Here is a 20,836-nt window from a genome sequence, read left to right as displayed (position 1 = left end):
TACAGTAAGTTGACAAAAAATCCAATCGTATCCAATGGTGTTGTTCTAAAACATTGGAAAAAGTAAAGATGTGTTCCATGTGTTCTCCTGCAGATCCAAAATGAGGATCAAGTCTTACCATCAAGGACCTTGTGGAACTGCAATTTCACTCCCAAACGTTATCTAGTACTCACTTGATATTTATTATACCAATATTTAAAGTCGGTTGTTTGTGCATTACATGTTTATTTATTTTAATGTATGCAAAACTTAAGTTCATGCTCTGAATGTTTCAATAAATGTTTACAACGGCAGCTGACTAGAGTACAACCACTCATGATTGACAGCAAGTACATTGTCGACCAAGCAACACAAAATTTTCAACCAACTTCCTCTATGACAAAAAAAACACAAGAAAATAACAAATATACTGTGGCCATATCAGCTGTACAAGATATAGCTAATATCATAATTTTATCATGGGAATAAACTGTTAGTTCCCTGTCACTTATAGTCACTTGTTGCGTTTCATTAATTATGCACCAATTGTCTACCATAATGTGGCTAAAAAGCACAAACCCCATTCTGGGCAATAATTGAGAATGTGGCCATTAATTTCTTTAATTAAAGCATAAAGGAGTTATTTTCAGCACCATGGAGAGCACACACAGCAGCCCATGTGGATTCGAGATTCAAGTCAGACTGAAGACAACAGAGAAATTGGTGCGAATCTTTGGTTCCTACACATGGAAAGAAATCCTTTTTTTCTGCCAATGGTTGTTCTGTTGTAGAATTCAGAGAATTCACAAAGGACCTTTATCGGCCAGCATCACTCCTGTGATCCAAAAGTTGCATTGTGTTGGCTTACATATAGTGGTAATTTCTAATGGGAAACCCTTGTGGAGCAATGCCAGCGTGGTTGTGATCCAGGTACACTGGTCAACAGCGAATTTTAATTCGAGATGGCTTTATATGTCAACAAGTGTATTTTTGACTCTGATTAAAAAAGAAAAAGTCTATTTTGTTCTAGCAGGTCTGGTTTTTCAGATATTTTCTTTTTTTTTTTTTTTTTTTTTTTTTAAATTTGACTTATAAAAGCAATTTATTGGGGGGAAAAGTCAATTATAGCTATAGAAATTCATAATTCCTAAATATTACTACCGGTACATATATTACTATGTTACACATTACATTATTATCATTGTATTATTACTATTATGAAAACCTGATGAGAAAAAACGGAGGGTGGGGAAATTCGTAACCAGTGCAAAAAATATTATGTAAAAAAGTCTAGCATCTAGCATCTCAGATTTAAAAAAAAAAAGTCAAACGTATTAAATAGTGTTATTACAATAAGATTTTACATGTGTATAGCAAGCATGAGTAATTATGGATTTTGGAAAAAAGAAAGCAAAGTCAGCTAGTTTCTCTCAGCCAAAATCCTTCAGACAAAAATCATTCTGAATCGTCATGACAACATTCTTCTTTGAAATAATGATGTAAGCAAACTTGATTTGTTTGAGTCAAACTAATATCTCGTTTTAAAACGATGATCATTGGAGTTTTCTGAATGATCAAGGTTGGGGGTATTTACTGTTTAGGGATAGTGAGACCATTTGGCACCATATTCCATTTTACATGACTTGCCATCGTACAACTTAACAGAGGTTAGACTGTGGAATGTCAACTCTGCAAAATTCGTCATGCCTCGCTAAAGTCAAATGGAGAAACTGTTATCCTTTGGCGACAGATTATGAATTATTGTCTTCACTTTGCTTATTGCATGTCTACTGCGAATGTCCACAACCAAAATAGGAAAGACACAAAGAAGATTGCGTTCAGAGGATGAACCACACTGACCGTAATCGCGCCCAAGTTCAATCACTGCCATAAGGTGGAGGGTCCCAGTTTTAACCTACTATGGTGTTTGTCTGCATGCAGCGAGGAATTCCTGTGACAAAACACCATGTCTGAGCTCACAGCTTGTAGATGGCTCCTGAGGTCATGCTACAGCTGGCTGGGAAGGCTGATCGTACACAGACATGTTATACCCTAGACTCACGCAGAGACTCACACACAACTATCACTTCCGAGCACCACTTCAAGGTACATTGGACTTATCATGCTGAAGTGTTAGAATGCACTTGAGGCGATGTGCAAGAGGAGGAACCATTGACGCCGTCGACTAATTGTGTACGTGTGCGTGTGCATATATAAGCAGTTTCCAGCAGTGGCTGTGATGCGACTTGTATTTGATGGATAACATGAGGCTTGTGGTCCTGTGGGGTCTGCTGCCCCTGCTGTGTCGGTATACGCTGGTTAGCAGTCACAGTTTGGGAAGGTCCTCTTCTCCTGGTGACTTGGCCGAGCTCAAGGTAAGAGAGGATGGTCAGACTGACAAACACTTTCAATGGGAATGTGTGGTCTGCAATGTTGACTGTCGAAAAAAAAAAAGAGGACTTGGAGAGAGCAAGATACGTCACGTTATAAAGGTTGATCTGTCTAATCGTGCTTTTTTTTTAAAGTAAAAAAAACTTGGGAGATCGGATGTAGCATTGGAATTTTTAAAGCTCAAATGTAACATTAAAGCTCAAAATTAACATTTCACATGTATTGAGTCTTTACTTTAAGGCAGGGGTGTCAAATTCATTTTTGTCGCGAGCCACATTGTAGTTACGGTTTCCCTTGGAGGGCCGTGATGAAGTTTGGGAAACTATATAAATGTTTAACCCCCTCCACATATTACATACACAGTGCACAACAAATTGATGAATAACTGTTTTTTTTAAATCAGATGTCAAGAATAATGACTGCGATTGTGGATTGGAAATTTTGGTTGAGACTTTAGCAAACGTCATGGAAATTGATGTGCTTGATTTGCTTTTGCGGGCCACATGAAATGGTGTGGTGGGCCGGATCTGGCCCCCGGGACTTGACTTTGACAGCCGTGCCTTAAGGTAATAACCTATTTCAAACCATTCATGAAAAATATTGTCTTCTCTTTTGTGCATCATGCCTTCTGCAAAAGTCTTTGCTTGAGCGCTTTGAGGAGACTCTGGCCGAAGCAGCTCAAGAGGACACCTCTGAAATGGACTATGCAACGATGAACCAAGAACCAGAACGTGACCAGTCCGACCGAGGATGGAACACGCAGCAGGACAGGGATCAAGAACCTGCCACAGTGGAACGATCCCAAGCAGTGGCTGAAGCCCAGAACCGGGCCTTGAGCGCAAGAAACCGCCTACTAGACCTGCTGGTGACGGCCAGAAAACGAGCATCGGGCTGCTTTGGTGCCAGGATGGATCGGATAGGGAACGCAAGCGGTCTGGGCTGCAACACTGCAAGAGGTTAGTGCACAAGGAACAATTACATTCAACATTTGTTTATATTTTTAGCTTTAATTCAACTGAGGAACTAAAGCTATCCTTATAAAGTTGCTTCGACATTCCTCAGTACTCAAAATTGAAAACAGATTAATTGTAGAAATGACAGATGTTTGTTATAAATGCACTACTTACTCTATGCGGTTTATTTTTTGAAAAGATTGCTTACATTGCACTACCTCTACACCCTGCGGTGTCTAAAAGAGAATCGTACTGTTGCAAACACTGGTAAAATGATCAAGCCTGAGGAGGTCTCTATTGTCGAACACTTTCTTTCATTTGGGTAGCACAGCAAAGTCTGACATTGAAAAGGTCATCGAGAACAAAGTTCAACCCCACATTAGCTTAGTTTCAGGAAAGAAAGAATCACAAAACAGTCAGTCTGCAAGTAAAGTTGTTGAAGCAACGAACGAACACATGCATGCAAAATCGAAGCCACGATGATACCACACAGTTTTATTGGAAATAGTGCGTCAGTTAAAGGAGTGACTGTGTGCTTTATGATTCAGTAGTGCTCTTGATAACCAAGTGTTTCTGTTCTTCTGTTTTTGTTTTCAGGATAGGCTGAATCTTCTTTGGGATACGCGTCTGATCCTTTTGTCCTTTATTAAATGAAGTTTAGTCAAATTAATATATGATATGACATTGAAAAACTGTGTGTGTGTGTGTGTGTGTGTGTGTTGTGTGCGTGTGTGTGTGTGTCTTTGTGCGTGTGTGTGTGTGTGTGCGTGCGCGCGTATCCCCCCGTGTCTTGTTTTCTATGTCTGTGTCGATAAAATGATTTATTATGTAACGAATCCATGATACTGTATGCTGTATGACAATCGCACACTATAACTCCGTATGAGTTGCTCTCAATTAAAAACTGCAAATAAAAACCTCTTTTACCCATTTTCACAGTTTCAGAAAATGTTTTCAACTTTTAATCACACACATCAAATATTAAATACCTGGACAGAAATGAATTAGGATGTGTAAGAGCAAACAAACATTTATTCGAGGGGAGGCCTTTCTTTTGTTTGGATGGATTCACCACAATCTAGGGCTCAACAATGTGAAAATGAAGCACACATAGGATTGACAATGATTCTAACTTGTCAAAATTAAAAGCAGACTTTTGAGATGAGTCGTAGATGAAAATGTGGCTGCGACTCATTCATTCATAATTTTGTGTGTGTTTGTGTGTGTCACACAAAATTATGAACACACACACACATATCTATGACAACCAGCAGATAGGAAGTGTTATTGTGGGTTACATAACAGAGATGGTCACACTGCTTCCAATCAAGTTACATTACGTTACATTATGATGACCACTGACACAAAAGTTAATCACTAATGAAGTACGGTGGCGCTCACACGTGTGTTGTTTTGAGAAGCCTTTCCAACAGACAACTTTCTATGATCAACACCATGTAGAAAATAAGAGTAGAAGACTGTTGTGTGCAGCAAATACATGTCAGAATGATTCTTAAGGAACCCCATCAGGTAATCTGAGGTTTATAAAATAACCCAAATTTCATTTTATGTACACTGCAGTGAGATACACTATACAATGCAATATTTATCTGATGAGAGTGGAACAGCAACTTCAAATATGCATTGATGGCAGCCAATTTTTGAAATTATTGTCTGAGGTCACACAATCATTTCCACTAATTTGTATGTCCCCCACCCTGTCTGCAACCATGAGCCACTACAGTACTTTTGGAATTTTCGTTCTGATTGCATCTTTTTGATCATCAAAATGTACAATCATCATCCTGCCCTGAATTTACACTCTTCTTTAATGACACTGAAAACAACTGTGGCAGTGAGAAAGGAAGCAGGTGGAAAGGCAGTTTGCACCATTGTGGGAGTGAACGAAGCCAGCTTCTTTCCTGGCCAGTGGCACAAAGTACATCTAAAAAGAATTGCAGGATCTCCACTTGCTGATGATGTAAAATTTGGCTGCGATGAAGCGGGCAATTAAAGGCTGCCTTCCACCCCCGATCGTATGTCCATGTGTGATAGCCCCCGCACGAACCATAGTTGTGCCACAGTCATGTGGTGTGCTTTTAAAAATAGGTTAATATGATGGATGGATGGCTTGGATAATGGATGGATAAATGGAGAATAAGAATTCAATCAATGAATTGATTTATACACTGTTTCAGATGAATTGATGTATACTGTTGGCATACTTCCGAATAAATAAAAACATGCCCCACATACATCAACGGAGCTCAGAATCTGTCTGCCTGGTCCTTGATCCATCAAAAATGACACCACCTGTAACGCAACTTAGACCTGCTTTTATGTGGTCAATTGTCTAATTTCTATTGCCAAATTGGCAGGTATGTCAGGGGTGTCGAATATAAAACACCCTCGGTCCGCCAGAATGCCCAGAAAGTCGCAGCACGGTCTGCCAAATTCCCAAAGATGGTAAACTACACTAGCGCCTGCACGAAAATGGAAATACGGCAGTCTTTACGCCGAGTGCACGGGCACCTGTCTAAGAAGATAGAGGCCTTGATGTTTTTAAAATTCATCAGTTGGCCAACAACCAAAACCGAAAACTAATGGTGAATAGCGGTCACTAAATGTAAGTGCTCTAAAAAGAAATACATCAATCCAGAAGTCATTAAAAAAATAATAATAAACAATCATCCACTCCTATCCAAAAGTATTGCAACATGAGGCGGCCAATTCCTTTATTTTTGTTATTGAGAAATGCATTGCATTTGCATTTGACATTAAAAGTCAAATATAAGACAAGAGATGAAAATATCAGTCTTTATTTCCATATATTTGCATATGGATCAGATAGAATTCATGTCAAACCCAAGTGTTTTCAGCCTAGAGCACAAATCAACGAACTGGCCTCGTGTCCCAATACTTTTGGAGAGACATGTCCCGCAAGCAAGGCGCCAAATAGTCCCCAATTCAACTTTTGTAAAGTGTTACTAATACTTCAACACATTAGTGAAGCCCCATTTCAGGACTCATTTGGTAATTAGTGGGTGTAGAATAATCAGTTGCAAGTGAAACAAATTGAAATTCAAGAAAACTGTCGTCAGCATTAGACATGAGAAATCACTGACGCTCAACAAAACATGACATGGGCTCATTCAAAATACCCAATGATGATAACAACACGAGTATTATGTTTAGGTTGAACAGGTCAAACTTATGGGGAGTTGTGCGTCAAGTTTGCACTGAGTAATACCACAAAGTTGAAATTGAGGGGAAAATAAATGGTGTTGAAACGCTATACAGCAGGGGTCACCAACACGGAGCCCACGGTCACCAGGTAGCCCGTGAAGACCACCTCAGTAGTCCGCCAGTACCTGGACATTGTGATTTGCTAGTAGAAATTATGATTTAAAAATGCAAACTCTGGCAGTATTGTGAGACATTTTTAAACACGTTCAAAGTCAGACAATTTAAATAATCAAGTATTAAAAATAACACATGCTCATATTATTGAAGGTATTTTGGACAAATATGTTATTTCAGACGTGTATCAATTTGGTAGCCCTTCACACAATCAGTCCATATGAAGTTTCTCTCACCCTGAAAAATGTTGGTAACACCTGCTATACAGTATTTGGACACAAAGTGGCTGTAGGAGGGGTTGGGCGTGGGGGGGGGGGTGGTCTCAGTGCTTGTTTCACAGCTCTTGGGGTCCCTCTGTAGGACATAGGATAGAAGCTGTTTAGAAAAAATAACTTCTGATTCAGGGTGTCCCCCGCCTACTGCCCGAAGACAGCTGGGATAGGCTCCAGCACCCCCCGCGACCCTAGTGAGGATCAAGCGGCTCGGAAGATGAATGAATGAACTTCTGATCAAAACTTGGGAAAGTTGGCATATGAATTAATACTGAAACTATGAAAGACTGAGTAAAAAGAAGAGAGAGAGAGAGAGAGAGGGGGGACTTTATAAATCGCTTATTCTGTTATATAAATTGCAGTCATGACGGAGGTTATTGTTGTTGTTTGTGGAGCCAGGCAGAATGTCACATTTGTCTTCACTGCTGCTGCCTCTGCACTGACTGTGCAGGGAGAGCTCCACCTCCCCCTGCAGTCCCCCAATCATGGAGGTCCGATTGGCACCGCTGCTGCCTGAAGGCCCCATCTGAGCCGTACCACTGAGGCTGGCCTTATGGGATCGAGGGTGCGCTGGCGTGTGATTGGGCACCGGGGTGGTGGCGCTTTCACTGAGGCTCTCCACTGTTGCTGATGACTGGCAGAAAAAACACAAACACAAAAGGTACATTCAATGACATTTCAGAAATTGTAATTCAATGTGGTGAATTATGGCGAATATTGCGTTTTTGTTGGAAATAAGAAAGTGAAAACTCTTTGGAAACATCACAGAGCAAATGCAATGTGACAAAATCAAATAATATTGAAAGCCCTTCTTGGTGAATGACCAGTATAGTAAAACGTTAAATGATGAAACCAGTTCTACTCACATTTCCCACAGAGACATCACTGCTTGCCTCAGTCTTCTTTTTTCTCGCCATGTTGGGATTCCAGTGGCAAACCAGACTGTCATTCTGGACACTGTAGTTTCTATGGCCAATCAACCAATATGTGTTCATTTTGCCTTTACCCTGGCAGGAGGAGGCAGAGGGATTTTTAGATGCAAGAAATAATTTGGACCATTGGGAAATCACAGTAAACCTCATCGTAGGGAAATTGACTTGGATGACACCTATATTATTACCGTATTAAGTCTGTGGTGAAGGTAAAGAAAAAAGATTGGCCACACCTTGCACTCACCTTGACTTCAATTTCTCCTCGAAGCTGCAAATCGTAGGCATAGTCTTTGTTCAGGGCCAAGTAGGTTGCAGAACTTGTGTGGATTTTTTGAGCTGTCGCAATGTATAATATGACATTCTATTTAAAACACACATACAACTTGGGACAGATCAAGATTTGCATGAATAGAAATATACATGATTTCCCAAATAACATTTAGATCGGTAAACCGCTTATAATCTGAACTTTTTTGATTTGCGGTTTTCGTCACCTGAAAATGACCTGGGATGTCAGGATTTTCAAATCAGCTGGACATGTTTTGGTGGGGGTTTATGTTTGGCCTTGCTGGAGGTCTGTACTGTATTTCACTTCCTGAATGCACTCCATCACATGTTGTAATATTTCATGTGGTTGTCACTGAAGCGTTTTTCTCCATTGTTTTAAAGTACCGGATGATTCTCAAACAAATCATATCACATACATGATTTCGCAGCCATTGGTCTCCAACTTCAGTGATCTATGACACTGGCAGGTGCGTCAGGTTGGCACTCTTTTGAACTGTGTTTCAGGGTGTTCTTTGCGGTATTTTTCCATTTGGAAAAAGACATACATTTCTTGAGGTGTTCACCAATGAGTATACGGTATGTTGACTACCCAACGTTGAGGTGGTGGGTTTCCATATTAATAACAGTGCTTCAACATTTACATTTGACATCAATGACTGGTGGACGTGCTCATCGCTCAACATACGCAGACTGGTGGACTCCATTCTAGATGCTGTATTCACCGTATCCCCAAACAGACAATATCTAGGCATCTTGTAGCCCACGATTCCTGCCACACATGGACCTGATCAGGAAACAAAACAATAACAGAAAGACATTGGAGGTAAACAACAACAACAAAATGACACCGAGCCAACCCAAGCCCATAAAATGCCTTGACCTGTGTGAATTCCAGCTCGGAGCTGCAGACTCTGTTTGGGCATGTGAGGGATGAACACCTGTCGGACGGCTGCAACCAGATCCAGAGCCATCTTGGCAATCTCGTCAGCATGTCTGTTCCCGTTCCTCTCGGGGAGTCCACTCACCACCATGTATGCGTCCCCAATTGTCTCAACCTAAGCGAAACGGCGTACAAAACAAAAGTAACAAAAACCGGGATGTTTTTAATGATAACTTCAATTGTTACAATAATACAGGTGCATTATTTGCATGACTATCGAGGTCATGCAATTGCAAGCTAAGCACATTTGTGGGTTTGCCTTTATTAACCCCACAAAATTCTGTTCATTATTTTATATGGATGCTAATCTCCTTCACTTGTTAATAAAATGTGGTGATATGATACTTCACTGCTTTGACTCAATAAATAAACATTCATACAATGGCTTTTATACAACTATGAATTGAAATCGCAACCCTTCCAGTCACCATTAGTCAAAGTTACAACAGTAACAACTTGCTTAAAATAAAACAATTATTGTGATCTAAGAGAATCAAGCTTTGTTGTTTCCTTGTGTTTGCCATCTTAAATTTGTGTTTGTGTGTTTTCTCGATCCTGAATCACCTTGTATACATCATAGGAGTCTATTCGTGTGTCAAAGCAAACGTAGAGGTTGTTGAGCATCTCCACGACTTGTAAAGGAGTGCAGGAGGCTGAGATGGAGGTGAAACCCACAATGTCCGAGAAAAAAATGGTCACCTAGGATAGAATAAATGAACATTTACTTTGAAGTTTCCTTTTGGATTTTTTCCACAGAGACAGAAGGTTGGGGTGAACGTTGGTTGTGGAAAATATCTGCTTCACATACAGATATGAACACATTTTGAGTTCCCATCCTACACCGCTGGTTGTTGAAGCTCCAAACAATAATATAACTTCAGTCTGTTTCTCCAACAGTGCCTGTTCTTTAAAAAAAAAAAAAAACGACACATTGATGCTCATTTTCCAAATAATTACTTTTCAATTATGTTTTCTGATAGTCCAAAGTTCAACATCAGTTTGAAAAGGAGCTTTCAGTTGATTTCACAGCATTAGAGCCGCCCAACCCCCACACTCCGCTGCACCGAGTGCTTTTAGTACAGCTGTTCAAACCTCTTCAATAAGCCAAATGCAATTTTCACCTATCAAACTTGTTTTATCTTCTGATGAATATGGAACAGAGCAATTATAGGTAATTACGTCAACAATAGCTACAAAGGGAGCAAAGACACGTTCATTCAGCGTGTCTGCAGATGATGCCTCCTTACAGCAGCCTCAATATTAAAAGCTCAGAATGTGTTTTCAAGGAATCAGAGAATTTATGGACTGGAACATGATACAAAAGCCTACATTACAAAATAAAAGGATATATCGAAATCTTCAAACATGTGAACTATGATTTTTTTTCCTGACTGATATGCCAGATTCAAAATCGAAATTCAGTTAAAAGTGACTTGGCTCCAAAAAAAACCCTCATCTCTAAAGGCTAAATGTGGAGTCTCATGTTTTGCTTTCGAGTCCTGCGAAGGGTTAAAAAAATCTAACAGCTCAAAAGAGCAAATATCAAAACAGAAACTTGGATAATGGGCCTGATAAGACACCAGATTGCTTCAGAGCACTGCAGAGTGAATCTTGAGCAAGGGACCTGATCAAATACACGCCGATTGTGTTTGCACCCGCTTAGATATTAGAATGCATGAGAAAAATCAACGCGATGTTCATTGCGGCTTTGTCCATGAATTTCTAGCACACCAACCTTCTCATAGCTCTCCGCCTCTACGTGTTTATGCCGGCGGAGCTGTTTCGCGACTGATTTTGGCAGCATTTGATGCAGCAGATCTTCAGCCAGTTGTCTTTGACGTCTCAGGTCCTCCGTCTTCTGTATTAAACTGCGTGCATAGTTTTGAATCCACTCAGTCATTTGCTTGAAAGAGAACATGACCACTGGGTAGATGAGGCAGGCAATTGCCAGAAGGCTGATCTTCATACTGAGGCCCGAAGACACCGAGCGAGATGCCATTCGCAGTGCCGGCACCGCACGCTCAAACAAGCACTGCTGAGTGTTATTCAGCAATTGTAATCCGGTGTGGGAGCCGGACAGCTTTTTGTTTGAGTCTGTGATGTCCCAAAGATTTGTGTTGAAGATTTGTTTGAAATACGGGCTTGAGTTGAACTTTCCATCAATGTTCTCAAACCAGCAGTCATGCAGTTGTTCTGTCATGAGCGCAGCCAAGTTCAGGTACTTTAACACAAAAGTCCACTTGTCCTGGAAAGCAGGTAACGCTGCCATATTGGGGAAGTCCTGTAACTGGTGGTTGAGTTCTTTGAATGTGAGCAGAAGCCTTGCAGATAGAACATCTCCCCAGTTGGAGTCATGTCTGGCTTTGCTCAGACTTTCTTCTTCTGTAACCCACATATCAAGAAGCCCTCTAATGAACGCATTCAGAGCCGAGGTATCGTTTTCAGGTGTTGTATTTGTAACCAGTGAAGGGCGCATTAATTCATGAACGCTCCTTTCAATCTCCTGGCAAAATTCAGCCACCCTATCGTGGCAATGCAGCCCATAGCCATCTCTGTGGCCCACTATGCCACCACACAGATCCAAGATGGGCAACACAACTGCAGAAACACTGGCATTGAACGTCTCATTCCCCACGTCTCTGCTTAACAAATGGCGCATCAGTTGAAGCTTATTGACCAGGTCCAAGATGGCTGCCGTCCGGCACGAAGCCAATTCTTCGTAAGCAGCCTCAGTCGAGTGGAGCAATGCAAAATTGGAGCTGAGGTCAATGGATACAGAACCAAGCAGGGCCAGGAAAGACAGCAGGCAAGCTGTCAGAATCCGACGAACAGTCCGACCACTGCCGGAGTTGGAAAATAGGAAACACCTGCAATTATCACGGACAGTAAACAACAACGTGTCATTCTGGGTGATATTCTTGGGCCTATAGAGGACATACAATGGAAAACTGACTTTTTCCACTCGTTTTCAAACCAATATTTCGGTCTCAGGCGTGTCTGCCCACCCCATCAAGTGTGAAATTACACAATTCAACAAATTTCTAGCCAATTTTTGAAAATGTTTGTGTGAGCTGTTCTGTGTTTGTGCCCCACTATTATGTAAGAGTGGGGCTAATTTACACAATCCTGCCGCCACCACACTTCACTGTCAATAAGGTTGTTTTGGGGGGTGATGAACAGTGTTGTTTTTGTATCGAATATCACTTTTGGATTTATTGCTAAAAAGTTCAGCCATGGTTTCATCAAGCCATAACACATTTTCTGACAAAAAAAAAGAATTATATCAACAATAAAACATCAAAAAGGAGGTTGGTTTACTTAATTTGCTTATAAAGGTGAACACATTTCCCAGGTTTCCTGGAACAAGCTGTGCAAATTGTATCTATATATCTGCTCTCACCTGCACAGATGACAGTCTGTGTTCACATCTTTGCAGTTGGCACTTGGAGCGACTCTTCCCTTTTTGATGAATCGTCTTTTTAGAGAAGCTGAGGACAGTGTCCCAGATGCAAAACAATCCCTTTTCATCAATTCCAGCGTTGACATGAGACTTGTGCTGCAAAGTTTCCTCTCTAGAACTGGCTGCTCACAGGACCGTCATCTCAAACGATGGATCATTTGCCATGGGCAGGAATGGTAAATTGATAGGATGAAGTAAGATTCAATAAGAGGTCATAGCTAACTTCCGTTTGTGTGCTCCAAAATAAAAGCATACAGACAGACAGACAGTCTGTTCTTGACCAACCTTTGGCCACCCTATAGCTCCGGAGCTGGACAAGATAAAAATCATTGTATTGTATGAGACTTATTTTGTCCATGCTTATGGATAATAAAATTCTTTACTTTTAAAAATTAAAATCATGCATTTGAGATTCAAAAAAAGTTGCATATTTCTGGAACTATTCATTCATTCATTCATCTTCCGTACCGCTTGATCCTCACTGGGGTCGCGGGGGGTGCTGGAGCCTATCCCAGCTGTCTCCGGGCAGTAGGCGGGGGACACCCTGAATCGGTTGCCAGCCAATCGCAGGGCACACAGAGACGAACAACCATTCGCACTCACACTCACACCTAGGGACAATTTAGAGTGTTCAATCAGCCTGCCATGCATATTTTTGGAATGTGGGAGGAAACCGGAGCACCCGGAGAAAACCCACGCAGGCCCGGGGAGAACATGCAAACTCCACACAGGGAGGCCGGAGCTGGAATCGAACCCGGTACCTCTGCACTGTGAAGCCGACGTGCTAACCACTGGACTACCGGGCCGCCTTTCTGGAACTAAATACTTGCAAAATACATTTTCAAGAGAAAAGGTTGTATATTTTCAATATAAACTATTTTCAAGATTGAAACCAGTCACCCACCATGCCGCCAAAAATTGTCATATTTTGGAAGGGAAAGAAGCTGCATATTTCAGCAAAAAATGAGTTTCTGAAAACAAATGCTTGAAATATCTGTAAACTGTAAAATTGCAATTTTCTTACAGATTTCCTCCATCCATCCATCCATCCATCCATCCATCCACAGACTCCATCTACAGATTTCCTGTACAAATGAAAAGAACAACCCCATTCAGCAAGAAGTATGGAGTAGAAACTTTATTTGACAACAAACAAATTATATGGCAGGCTGGATCTGGCCCTGGGTTTGAGTTTGACACCTGTGCTAAAAACGACTGTTTAATATATTCCAATATGCATTGTGTCTGTACTTATTAATGTAATTGGTTGGTAGGGCTGCAGTGACGCCAATTTTTTTGTGCGTTTTAGCTGTTTCAAATGATGCAAATTTGGTTGGTTCAACTTGGTCAAACTCTTTATTTTGGAGGATTAAACGGGAAATTGTGTTTTGTGGTTTGTTGTTGTCCTGCCATTAGGCATGCGCACGTACAAGTCAATGCAAGTGTTGTTGTGTGTGGTTCGAAGAGTTGCGTTGCACTTTTGTTGTAGTTTGAGGCAATGAACACGAAGAAGTGATCAATTAATTTGGGGCTTAGTGTACAAGGCTGGGCTCGGATAAGTATTGGCGGAGGACGAACGGTGAGTGAATGAAACGTCGCCCGCAGAACAAAGGGGTCCTCTTCCCTGGAACTCACCATTGTTTAACCCGGAGGGCGCCTCTTTACCCAAGTGGCCCAAAGGTAGGTTCGGACAGAAATAGTTATTTCAACTCCTCAGTTCTCGCGTCTTCACGAGGCACTGGCAAATGTAAAAGCAAATGTAACAATTAATTATGTGGACCTCGCACGTGAATTAGCAAACCCTCGTAAACACAGATTGGGTTGGGTAAAATGCGTGCTCATCTTCTTTATTCATGCCAAAATGCTATCCACAAGATTCTAAGTCTATGGTGCTTTTATGATCACAGAACTCATGGCAATCTCCACTCAAAATAAACGACTGCTTACGACGGAATTCCGTCCCGTGTGGCAATTTACCCACAACGTGTACGTAAATCGGAACCAATCGTTGTCTATTACTAACTTTCCGTAACATTGAGGTAAAATTAAGATAATACGTGAAAAATACTTCTCGCTCCTAAATATAAACGGGGGTAAAAGTATTTACGGCGGTAACTGAGTCTTGTGACTCCGGACACCTGACTACGTATTCTTACACTGCACTATTGACTATCACTAATTATTCATGACCATAATTTTTTGTTTGTATTTAATTCTAGACTACAAGAGTGTTTCTGTGTGCGTGTGTGCGCGCGCGCACACTATTTATTTTTTTTATTCTATTTATTTTTTTTACCTCTATACAACCAGAATTGCCTGTGATGCTTTAAGGCCTGCTCAGTGGTAACCACCTGGTAATTGCTGTTATAATAATCTGGAATCCGTAGTGTCAATCCTGTCTTGATTGACACCCTGCGTGAGACCCTTTTTTGGCAAAAACCCCCACCCCACGACCAACGCACAGGATATTGATATTGGACCTCAAACAGCCACAGTAAAGAGCAATTACAATTCGGGAAATATAGGATTCCCCAAGAAATTGAACAAAAAGACTTGTTTGAAACTTATTGCAGTCATTTTGACTTTATTTCCCATTATGTTAACCTTCTTTAAATATATACTGTAGATTATAATGTAAATTAATTTCACAATGTTGCAATCCCTCCTTCGATATGGAATCGACTCGACTCCTTGTTTGGGTTCTGCTCCCAGACTGTGGGGTTGATGCTTAGATGCTGGGGCCAATTAAATGTTCCTGGGACATCGTTGACCTCAAGTGAGATTTTATACACTTGAGCTTTAAAAAAAAATTGAATGGTTAGCCCGTCTGCCTCACAGTACAGAGGTGCAGGATTTGATTCTGGCTCCGGCCTTCCTGTGAGGAGTTTGCAAGTTCTTCCCATGCATGGATTTTCTCCGGGTACTCCGGTTTCCTCCCACCTTCCAAAAACATGCATGGCAGGTTAATGCAGCACTCTAAATTATCCTTAGGTGTGATTGTGAGCACGGATAGTTGTTCGTCTATGTGTGCCCTGCAATTGGCTGACAACCAGTTCAGGGTGCCCCCCGCCTACCACCCACTGACAGCTGAGATAGGCTCCAGCACGCCCATACACTTGTGATGATAAGAAGATGGATAGACTCCACAAGGGCATTCAAATTCACCACTAACATGCCAAGCATTAAACAAGAGAAACCCATTTCACGTAGGCGATGTAGCGTTTTTGGGGTGCTTTGACTCCCCCCGCTAATGCCACCGTGTGCATTCACACATACAGCGCATGCCAGAAACCACCACTGAGAATGGAGCCTACCGTACAAGTCATAATGATGATGTGTCATCAGTGTATAATTTTGAAGTTTTTTTTTTAATTAATCCATTCTGTAAGTATCTGTAATTGTATGATTTAAACATTCCATCTAGGGGGCTTAAAGGGTTTTTTTCCCTCTCATTTTGCCTAAAAAATGTGTGATGCTGTTTTGTGTTGTCAAGGTGAGGGGCATCCTGTCCTCCAGTCATGACCGCTGGGAATGGCAATACAAACAGTAGTCGACACAGAGGAGAGAGCAAGCCAGCCCAGGCCATAGTCAAATCCCACATCCTGACCCATTTAATAGAGGGCTTTGTTATCCAGGAGGGTGCTGAGCCTTTTCCTGTGAGTGTTTCTGCTTCAGCCACACACGCAAACATACACACACACACACACACACGCAAACATACACACACACACACACACACACACACACACACACCATGATTAATTAATGTTGGAATAGAAAGGGTAAATAAGGAGGGCTAGGGGTGACAAACAAGTCCGTATTAGAAAGCAAGAAAATATTAGATAAATATTTTAAAATGTCATGGTTTATTTAATTTCCACATTCATTGAATTATATCATCATCCCTGCTCGTGCCTCATGAAGTATTTTTTTCTTTCAGCATATCCCATCACACGCAATGGCTGGGGACAGAGTAGGACTAGCGCTGATGCAGTCACAAGCCATTGCTTAATCCTGCACTAGCGAGTGATAAGCAAATGATGTACAATAATATTGGCGCGGTTGATTGTATTCATAAGCTAGTTTTCTTTCAGAATAAATTTTTATCAGAAAAAGTTGTATAATAATGTATGTGGTACAGTGATGTAGCTAATATCGGTGATGATTCAAAGAACTAAAATGAAACAATTTAATATTGTTGTTCTACTTCTTCCTTTCATAACTTTGTTGCTGTGAATCGGGAATTTCTCAATTGCGAGACTAATAAAGGTTTTCTTATCTTATCTTAGTACTATATAACGATAGGGTTGGGTTTTGTTTGTTTTGCGCTTCACATGCAAATAACGGCCAGCAGAGGGCGGTACTGCCGCAGTTGCCTAACCTCTCTGTATAGCCATTGTTTTTCTCATCTCATCTCATCTCCCTTTTGTACTTGGTGTGAAATTTAGACCTGTTCAAAACCAAGCTGTATATCAGCAAATGGAAAAATATACATCCATCCATCTATTTTCTAATCTGTTTATCCTCACAAAAGTCGCGGGCGTGCCATCCGCGTTTGCAATCACGCCTCGGGACAATTTAGAGGGTTCCATTAACCTGCCATTCATGTTTTTGGAATGTGGGTGGAAGCCGGAGTACCCAGAGAAAACCCACGCAGGCACGTAGAGAACATGCAAACTCCACATAGGAAATCTGCAGCCGGAATCGAACCCTGCAGCTCTGCACTGAGGCAGACGTGCTAACTGGAAAAATATTAACTGTCATAATAATATTGTTTTTGTCACACTTAATTGAACCATCATATATACACAATGTGCATACGGTGCAATTGTGTATTATTTCCAGCGCTAAGTATGAGACAGATGCCAATTCCAGTTTTGAAATGAGTATTATATTTTTGTGTCTGTAGGTGGAACGTCCGTCCTTTTCAGTTGATTGCCTCAGGAGAGACATGTCAGATTCAAGAATGAATGGACTTCCGCCAAAAGGTAACATTAAGTCTCTCAGCCAAATGGCACAGCGGTCTCCTTGTTAGCACTTGCCTGGACCTACTGTCATTTTCTCAGGCCTCAGGCCCAAACTTTGTTGTTATTTCCTTCATATTAGGTCATAATATTTCGTTTTTTTCTTTTTGGGAGACAAGCACAGGCGAGTAAGCAAAAAAAAAAATTATTCATGATATTTTGCAGAGATCCAGGCTTAAATCATGTACAGTACAACAACCCCCCCCCCCCCCCCCCACACACACACACACTATACGTATCACTATCACCTGTTGTATTGAATGAAGCAGACGTTTCTCTCCAACATGTAATTTTTTGGAGGGCTGCTAATACATTTGTAACGTCTTTTAATGGGCTTTAATTTGATTACAGGGGATGGGTATTTTAAGGCTTAAATGAATAAACATATTTATAGATGTCTGACTTGTCTTCTCTCCCCGCCCCATCAGATTTAAAAGCTCGACAAGAGCCCATGCTCACCTGTGAGCTTTGTGGCAAGGTGGACTTTGCATACATCTTCAAAAGGTCCAAGAGGTTCTGTTCGACACTATGCGCTAAAAGGTAATGAAGTATAGTTGGACACAGGATTGGCCCACTTTGTCTGCCTTCATACTAAAACTGAAGTCTTGAGCCCCGGCTGCAATGAACAGCGTGTTTCGGTTCGGCAAAATATGTTTTCCTTGCCTTTCCAAAGGTTGTAATTGGTGCCAAAATAACAGATCTGTCCACGCCAGGTGTAGGCCACAAAGTCAGCTGGAATACGCTCCGGCTCCATGTAACCCTGAACAGGATAAACACTCAAGATACAATCATGAAATCACTGTGGACGAAGGCAGAGGCTTCAAAAAACTTTTTCCACATTATATCAAAGCACCTCTCTGTCATTTAACACTACTTGCATAGCTCACAGTTGTCATCACGTGGCGCTGCGCTACATTGTGGTAGAAACGTGTCGGTTTACTCTTCCAAAATCCACCTTTGTTGGAGGAAAAGTGAGCAAACCTTTGACAATGATTCTCGTTTTAGTCTCCTGACCCTCTGTGTGTAATGCAGGCATGACTCCATGTTCAAAAATAAGCCACACCGTGACATGTTACCTTCTTTTTCATTGAAAACAAACATTAAACCTGTTTTCCAAGCATTTCTTATTAACACATCAGTGTTCTTACTACTTAATGATGTACAGTTTTATATTACTGTAATTATTGCCATTACTGGATCAGAGGTTATTTCCAATGCCGTTAAGTGTGTTCATAGTCTGGTTGTTGCAAAAGAAAGCCAAGTCAAAATGTTTCTTTACAATAATGATCTCTGTGCGACCGACCCCACTAGTCTAAAACGGCATCGAATGGGGCAGCCATTTTGCCACTTGCTGTCGACTGAAAATGACATCACAGATCAAGCACGGCTTTGCATGCTACTGCTCAAATGTGCCAGCACCACAATGGCCTCCTACCAGATCGACTGTGCCGAGTAGGATAAACAGGTGGATTTTACTGCATAGTTTATATTCCACTAGTACAAGATTAAAAGACTACTGTCTTTAGACTGTTGAGAGCGCAACAAACATTATTGTAAAGAACATGTTTTACTTGGCTTGTCTTTACTTGAAACAGAGCAATCGTGTTTCATTTATTGGTCAAAACTTCAGCCAAGTGTTTTTGTTAGATACAATGTAGGATGCACAAAAAGAATCGGCCTCTTCTCAAACCGCAAATCCACCGTGGAGGACACGAAAAAACAAAAAGGACTGAATGAAAACCCCCAAAACTCCAGTTTGGAGTTGGAAGACAAGGTGAGCCGCAAGTCGGCATCAGTTGTTATTCATGTTCAGCATATCCATGTATGTATTTGTGATGATGATGAATTGTGATTTTTGAAAGTACCGGTAGCTTTTTTTTTTCCTTTTAGACATCTTCCTGCGTTCGGAAGTCAGCTGGTCACGTGACTCACCCTGCACAGGGGGAATCAAGCCAATGTTCAGACTTGTCAAGCAATAAACAAGACCGTTGGGGACCTCGGGCACAAGGCACTGAAGTCCCGCGGGACCCCGGCCAGTGGAACGTGGACGACGTTTATGTTTTCATCTGCTCTTTGCCAGGTGTGGGCTTTTCGCTTACTTTATCCAATCACATCTGCTCGGTGCTTTTCCTTTCTTCGCGTTTGTATTGTCCATCAGTTGTGCAAAGTAGCTTTTTTTGGGCGGGGGAAGGAATGGCAGAGTAATTTGCTTGCCTTTATAGCACTCACTCACTAAAGTTTCTAAATCTGTTTTCTTGAATAGTAACTAGAAAGGCACGAAAATGGCGACTTTCTGTTGCTATATATTTATCAATTCAACCTTGCAGGCGATTCTATGGAAACCAGTAATTACTTTGAAAATTAGCTTTCTTCAACTGGAAAAACAAAAACAAAACATTGCACTTCCAACGACAAACACAGCCAAATCAAAATGTCTTGCACGAGTCAAATCATGCTTATTTGCCTCCAAAAAGAGTCAGCACTTAGGATACCAAAGTGGTACTGACACATTTGAGCAAGAGCGTGCAACCTGTGCTTATACCCTTCTCAGTCAACCGTTTCCGTCTGCAGGTTGTCTGGAAATCGCCGAGGGCTTTCGTTCGCAAGAGATCGACGGACAGGCACTTCTCCTGCTGAAGGAGGACCACCTCGTGGGGGCCATGAACATCAAACTGGGCCCTGCGCTTAAGATCGCCGCCCAAATTGGCATGCTCAAAGACTTGTAGCTCATCTGTCACGCACATTTTATATTTTACCCTTTGGTGCAGGCAGTCAAAGTCTGAAATGTTTCATGCCATGTGTTGTAATTCTGTATGTGGTTCCCTTCAAGGAATCCTTTTTGTGTCACAGCAGTTCAAAGGTTAGTCTGTCACTTTTATTTGCTCTCAACAGTTTTGAGCCACTCATCATAAAACAGAACGTGTTTGTTATAGAAGCAACAGCGTGTGTTTGATCAGTTTCAGAGCTCTGTGGTGTCGTCTTTGACACATCACAGCTGTCATTAGGAAAGTGATGTCACTCCCGTAAATCCAGTTATTTGTTGTACACTTTCAGAAATATCTACGTTTGTTAGTGCGTTGGCTCCAATTTGACAGGAGCGAATTAAATACATTGTAAATATTCATACGGCAATCTGGAATTTAAATTTGTCACATTTCGTTGAATTGATTCTAAAATCACATTTGGAACATTTTATTAATTAAAAAGAATATTTTTTTTCATTTTGGCCGCAAATTT

The 20,836-nt window shown here is 41.2% G+C and overlaps 4 protein-coding genes across 6 annotated transcripts in view; 3 read left to right on the top strand and 1 right to left on the bottom strand.

Annotated features, from left to right (window-relative positions):
* nppb (natriuretic peptide B) overlaps positions 1–1,019 on the top strand; it is a 2,323-nt gene extending 1,304 nt beyond the window's left edge. The window contains exons 2-3 of the mRNA XM_052059865.1: positions 1–4; positions 94–1,019. The exon at positions 1–4 is cut by the window's left edge and continues 279 nt beyond it. Of these exons, the coding sequence (XP_051915825.1) occupies positions 1–4; positions 94–104 (15 nt within the window). The 3' untranslated portion in view covers positions 105–1,019. The remainder of the gene's footprint in view (positions 5–93) is intronic.
* A 1,189-nt stretch (positions 1,020–2,208) lies between these two features.
* nppa (natriuretic peptide A) lies at positions 2,209–4,254 on the top strand. The gene is made up of 3 exons (XM_052057318.1): positions 2,209–2,354; positions 3,008–3,326; positions 3,921–4,254. The coding sequence occupies exons 1-3, from the start codon at positions 2,235–2,237 to the stop codon at positions 3,923–3,925; spliced, it is 444 nt and encodes a 147-aa protein (XP_051913278.1). The 5' UTR covers positions 2,209–2,234; the 3' UTR covers positions 3,926–4,254.
* A 2,935-nt stretch (positions 4,255–7,189) lies between these two features.
* LOC127595660 (uncharacterized) lies at positions 7,190–12,729 on the bottom strand. Its single transcript, XM_052057319.1, has 8 exons — positions 12,516–12,729; positions 10,851–11,982; positions 9,680–9,814; positions 9,056–9,230; positions 8,861–8,959; positions 8,132–8,223; positions 7,822–7,962; positions 7,190–7,589 (listed from the first exon to the last, which is right to left on the bottom strand). Exons 1-8 carry the CDS (start codon positions 12,659–12,661, stop codon positions 7,284–7,286), a joined length of 2,226 nt encoding a protein of 741 aa, XP_051913279.1. The 5' UTR covers positions 12,662–12,729; the 3' UTR covers positions 7,190–7,283.
* A 1,248-nt stretch (positions 12,730–13,977) lies between these two features.
* Positions 13,978–20,817, top strand: LOC127592849 (polyhomeotic-like protein 2). Of its 3 annotated transcripts, none has more exons than XM_052053861.1 (7): positions 13,978–14,154; positions 16,069–16,231; positions 17,485–17,563; positions 18,028–18,139; positions 19,247–19,373; positions 19,490–19,679; positions 20,171–20,817. In XM_052053861.1, exons 2-7 carry the CDS (start codon positions 16,094–16,096, stop codon positions 20,323–20,325), a joined length of 801 nt encoding a protein of 266 aa, XP_051909821.1. In that variant the 5' UTR covers positions 13,978–14,154; positions 16,069–16,093; the 3' UTR covers positions 20,326–20,817. The 3 variants fall into 3 exon arrangements, with proteins under 3 accessions (XP_051909821.1, XP_051909830.1, XP_051909835.1); XM_052053870.1 differs by having other exon boundaries at positions 13,978–14,255; XM_052053875.1 differs by lacking the exon at positions 16,069–16,231 and having other exon boundaries at positions 13,978–14,255.
* Positions 20,818–20,836: the final 19 nt, after the last annotated feature.

This window comes from Hippocampus zosterae, chromosome 2 (genome assembly GCF_025434085.1).
Source record: "Hippocampus zosterae strain Florida chromosome 2, ASM2543408v3, whole genome shotgun sequence".
NCBI classification, from domain to species: Eukaryota; Metazoa; Chordata; class Actinopteri; order Syngnathiformes; family Syngnathidae; genus Hippocampus; species Hippocampus zosterae.
This window is presented reverse-complemented; position numbering and strand designations above follow the sequence as displayed.